The 6,000-nt window shown below is 30.2% G+C and overlaps 1 protein-coding gene across 2 annotated transcripts in view; it reads right to left on the reverse strand.

The window, feature by feature from the left end:
- LOC131034394 (disease resistance protein RUN1-like) overlaps nt 1-5,716 on the reverse strand; it is a 50,721-nt gene extending 45,005 nt beyond the window's left edge. For both annotated transcript variants that reach the window (XM_059218636.1, XM_059218637.1), the window contains exons 1-4: nt 5,495-5,716; nt 5,036-5,152; nt 4,614-4,924; nt 4,326-4,483 (exon numbers count right to left, since the gene is read on the reverse strand). In XM_059218636.1, coding sequence (XP_059074619.1) covers nt 4,326-4,483; nt 4,614-4,924; nt 5,036-5,152; nt 5,495-5,623 — 715 coding nt within the window. In that variant the 5' untranslated portion in view covers nt 5,624-5,716. The remainder of the gene's footprint in view (nt 1-4,325; nt 4,484-4,613; nt 4,925-5,035; nt 5,153-5,494) is intronic.
- Between the last annotated feature and the right edge of the window lie 284 nt (nt 5,717-6,000).

Here is a 6,000-nt window from a genome sequence, read left to right on the forward strand (position 1 = left end):
ACCACTTTGAAACTCATCATGTGCATCATGCATACGTGGCATAATCATCTTTGATCACCATTCGATTATAGATCAACACAATTGATTCACCAAGCTCCATCGGTTAGGGTTTGGTGTATCAACAAGTAAGGGCTACCAGTTGATCTCACTGCTACAATAGTAATACCGGTTTCCTTCACTACTCGATTACTGGTGGCATTACTGCATCACTACTGGTTGCATTACTACATCACTACCGGTTGCAATACAACTTCATTACTGGCTACAATTGACATCAATGACAACAATTATACTTCATTAATGCAATCTACATGTAATGCCAATAATCTCCCTCGTTAGCATTGATGGCAATACAAATATCAATACCCTTTAATTGTGATGATTGAGAATAATGTGCATACACAAGTATAGGATTCCTAGTTTACATTTTTCATGTACGCTCCTTCAACTAAGTCTCCATTTCTTCAACTGGTAACTGGCTATAGTTCTTCTCTCTATCAATCATACAGTTCTTCTCCCCCTTTAACAACAATGCCAATGTGAAAGTAAAACATACAATGTCATACTTCATTGTTCCGCAACAATCTACTCTCCTTGTTGGGAACTTTCAATATGGCCCATCCAATATTCATTGTTGGGAACTTTCCTACACTAATTTTATCCATGACAATATCAATGATAAATTATAAGGGTTTTGCTCATCACCATTAAAATTAATTAATATTATTTCTATTTAAAATTAAATCATTTTTAATTTTTAATTTTTTTTATTTTATTTAAATTAATTTATAACATTTAGCTTTATTTATATTTTTAATATATAAGTTAAAAAAATCAGTTTTTATAATTTCAATATAATTTTTTAAAATATTTTATTAGAAGTATGATTTTAATATTTTAAATTTAATTTGTTTGTATTTTTTATTATATTTATATTCAATTTATTTTGGCTCATTAATATAATTTTAATTTTTAATGTTATAATATTATATATAATACACAATATACTAGAAACCATCAACAAACAATATTATTAAAAATTTATATAATATATATTAAGTAATTTGAAATTTAAATTTTTAAACATATAATTTATTATTTCTTTTGGTTGATGTTTCCAATATTTTTCTATGTGAATCATTTTCAAAATAAACATAATTTTATTTATATAATTAATATTGGTTATAATAATATAGATACCTAATATATTAATATAGAGTATAAATTCAACATTAAATTAAGGAACAAATAAATAAATATAAGGTATTAACATAATATTTACTTAACTTTAATAATATATGTTAAATGTATGTAAATATTGAATATATATAAATATTAATTTTATTTTTTTTTGTGTGTGTGTAGTCATGATAAATATAAATATGAAGTAAATCGTCTACTATAATATTTGAAAAAATTAGAATCATACATGAAAAATTAATAGTAACTTGTTCAATTTAAGCATGTCTAGATGTATATCAAGGGTAGAACTTTGGTGGACACTTATCATCTTTCGACCATTTGAATGAAAGAAGAATAAGATGATGTCTCATGGAGTACTATTATCACAATGTGCACTACTACATATGCACACAGAGTAAATACTTATTGCAAGTCATGAAGTTAAACCAGTTGTTAAAGTAGATTAATTCAACTAATATAGTTCCATATCTATATTTAATGGTTTTAGAATATCATAAAATTATGGTATATTTTTTTCACTAAAGTTGTGTATCCTTAGCATATCTGAGATAATTTAACTTTACTAAAAACAATCACACATAACTATATTTTATAGAATGAATATAATATTTGAACATTGATGAATTCTTCTCCCACACTAAATGGACAGCATATGACACCTCTATAATAACAAGTTAGATCTACTTTAATGAATATTGCTTGGTTATGATTTTCTTTAATATCTCACTAATTTCTAATTAATGCAAATCTTCCATAACCATAATAGATAGAATTAATCTTGATAGTTGGAAGGTCTTCAATGATTGAATAAGCATTCTAATAATACCATAATCCACTAGTACACTACATAGAAGAAAAAACAAATCTATGAAAGACAAGAGACAGTCATGTCATGAAGAACGCTGCACAAAACTAGTGTCGGTTTCATAGGAAATAATGTTTGACAATTGGTACCATATACATCCAATATATAGTTGCACCTATCTCAAATGTAATTTTCACCTTGAGTTTGAAATCATGTAGGCTCATACTATTCACACATGCAACATGAACATACCCATTCGACACATGTTGAAGCATGATAGTGGCTCTCAGACTTGGCCAAACATTCAATCTAGATTATACCATCTGAAAAGGAGAAATCTTTCAAAAAAATATGCCTTCCAAAGGTTGATTTTATAAGAATTCCTTTGTTGAATGGTCAAACCTAATTTAAATTATGCTTGAATTTGACCAAATTAATTTATTTTTTCTTCCAACAATGAAGGTTTTACAACATGTCCTTTACATTGATACTACACTATTTTGCATCCAAATTTGCAATGCATAATAATGAATATAAATACGTGTAAGTATATTTTGCTTACAATTTTACATGGAGTAGATTTTTTTATGTTAATTATTTAATTCCATAATAGACACAACCTTGATAGTGCATAAACTAAAACTCCAAAGACCAAATTGTAGAGTAAGAATATAGTCAATTTCTAGTAGGATTCACTCTTTTCATTGAAATCATCACGTACTGGGGAATTTCATTCATTAGAACATCAACAATTTGAAAATGTTCTATTTCTCATAAATAGGGGTATGAAATGCGATAGATAATTTTGGTGTCCAAGACTTTTTCTTTTTCTAATAGCTTTTATATAAATTTTAATATATGTTTAACAAAATATAACTTCTAGTTTAAAGAACAAGAAAAAGCATATTGAAAAGAACAATTATTATCATATTTTGACTTTGAATTCAGCATCATAATTTATGGAAAAGAAGGACCAATCATGTTTTTGATTTTATTGTTATTAGTGATGAATATTTGTTAACAAATAAATTTATACGATTCTTTTTATTTAATATATTATATCTATGGTATTTAGGCTCTACAATTGATAGGCATTTTTAGTCATACAACACAATTGAAGCTATTTCAATCATCTATGAATATAAAGTGAGTTAGTTGTCATTGGTTAGTGTGATTATAATTTAACTTATTCCATGCAAATTCTTACCCACTAAGATTAAAATACAATTCCACCTTCCTATAACCAACAATTTGATGCAAACTATAGTCCCCTAGATTTCTCCTCCATCACAAACATCTATCCTTTTGAGCCTTTGTTTGCTTATCTCCCTCTCCCCCTCTCTATCTCTATCTCTATCTCTATCTCTTATCACTACCCTCCTTACCTCTTCCTAATCTCTTTTCATATTGCTCCATTTTATATCTCTCTAATTATCTTTTATCCTCTCTCACTCTATATATTGATCTCTTCCATCTCTGTATATCGGTCTCTCTTTGTTGTACCTCTCTCCCTCCTCTCGAATATCCCTTTCTTTCTCCATCTCCATCTCCATCTCGATCTCCATCTCTATCTCTATATTTATCCCCTATCTCTATTACTCTTCCTGCTCTTTCTATCTCTCTCACTCTTATTCCTTTTATCTATCCCTCTTTATGTATCTTTCCTTCTCTGCTTATTGTAGACATATCATGAACCTATTGCTCATGGAGCTCAATTATCTTCCTAACTTAGAGGTTTTGTTTCAGTTGTATTTAGATCCAAGTCCTAGACATTTGTTACATAGGCAACATCTTTTTCTAAATTGCCTACCAATTGACCTCATGTACCACACATATGTATGCAACAATAGACCATTTTTTTTAATTGATCTTCTAAACCTCTTTGATGTACCCATTGCACACCAAGATGCAATTGCTAGTTACATATATATTTCAAGTTAAATAATTATTTTTAACTAATTCTTTTTTTAGTTTAATGTCAAAAATTTGCCCTATCCTATTTATAGTACCTTTTAATTTAATATGTTATAGTGATGTTTTTGCATACTATTAACAAAACTAAATGCTAAAATAGTTTGAGAGGTCGTACTTTGGATAAGTCTCAATAAATAATTTGTTAGGACTTCGCATTGTTATATATATCCAACCAATTAGGACAGCAAATGATGCTCCAACCAAATTTCTAAGGGAAATCACATTGAACTCGCATAAAATCATGCCCCAATAATCATCACTAGTTGATATCTACTTTATTGGAATGACAAGTCAAACGTTGAAAAACAAATAAGCAGTACAAACATTGTTTTTTTATACATACCTTCATTAGCTGTAGAATCTGGTTTCTTTATAGGCATTCTTTGGGGCTGCCCCTCCAACGCTGCTATTTGAGTTGTCAACAGAAAGTCCCGATAGAAAGCGTTCATTTCTGAGAGAAGGCTGCTCAAGCTCGTTGAGTCTAAGGAAACTTTCAGATAGCTGCAACATATAACTAGTAAATTAGACCAAATAGCTTTTAACGAATTGTAAGGATAAAGACCACTATATAAGAAAATTAACAATGACAAATAGAAGAGAATATTATAAACGTCCCAACTGTTATTTAAACCTGAAATGAGCATTACAAGAAAGCTGTTTAGCGCAGAGCATGGATCCCTTAACAATTATTACAAGTGCACTTTTTAGCTTCTCCTTTTCCTCTGGGAATAAGCGTCTTAATTTGTTCATATGGTAGACAATATCAAGCATATATTGCAAGAGCTGCAAACAATCATCCCGATTGTTTGACAATGGGCCCACTTTTTTGAGCAAATATCCTATCATGGATAGCCCTGCTACTGCCCAATGAATCTGTCCTAATCCTTCAAGTATGCTTGATATAACACTTAACACTTGGGTACGAGATTGGAACAGATCTACCTGTTGAGCCCAAAAAAAAAAAAAAAAAAAACTCCAAATTAAAATCGGTACTTGCTAAAGTCAGTTCTGAGTATTCTGTGGACAAGGTATAAAACTTGACATATATTTTACCGTTTGACCAAATTGCTCCTGTGGATCAAGAAAACACCAAAACGTTTTACCGCTCAGGATGAGCAAATTCCACTCGTTTGTGGATTCAAAACTTGTGCTTGGATTATCTATTTCATACTGCAAAATAATGGAGACATGCAATAAGTTGTATCAGTGCTCACGAAATAATTTAAAATACTTCCATTCTTTGACACATTTTTGTGTGAATGAGATGATATACGGCTCTAAACAGCATGTCCTGAATTCAAACTCCTAAGTTTTGACAACTTCAAAAGAAAAAGAAAAAATCAATTTTCTTAGTTTTTATAACTTCAAAAGGAAAAAAACTAAGTGGAGATGAAATAAATTTTACAATATACAAAAATGCGAAGATAGTTTTAAGAACCCAGATATATCCAAGACGTGAACTTATGATAAAAAAAAATGATGAAAATACTACTATTATTATTTGCAAATAACATTTGAAGCCATTTTTGTTTCCAAGATTTTTTTGATGGTGTCGATGAACTCATTGAGGGCTGTACTGTCTACATCTGCAAAGCATTTCTTCACTTCCGTCAGCGTGGGCGGGCTCGAGCACGATGCCATGGCGAATTTGGAGATAGAGTGCAGAGTATTCTTTCCTCACAAACAAGACTTTCCCTAGCAAACTTACATGCCAAATTTATGGACTTGAACGTAATTTAAATGCCTAAAACTGATTATTTTAGCCACACTTGCCTGACTTTCTACACATTTTCCCACTTTCTCAGCTCTTTCCACAACAAAGTGGAATTACTTTCTGGTGAAGCGTACTTTGCAGTGATGGGCACTGTCTATGGTCAGTCGACACTTTATAAAATCCAATAATGTTTCAACGCGTGTCATGATTTTTTTTGAACTAGGCAGATTGATGGTGAAAACTGTCAGAGCAATAATGTTCTAGCCAAAATAATCATAGATGGGTTTTCAAAAGATCGAATCTG

This window comes from Cryptomeria japonica, chromosome 4 (assembly GCF_030272615.1).
Source record: "Cryptomeria japonica chromosome 4, Sugi_1.0, whole genome shotgun sequence".
NCBI classification, from domain to species: Eukaryota; Viridiplantae; Streptophyta; class Pinopsida; order Cupressales; family Cupressaceae; genus Cryptomeria; species Cryptomeria japonica.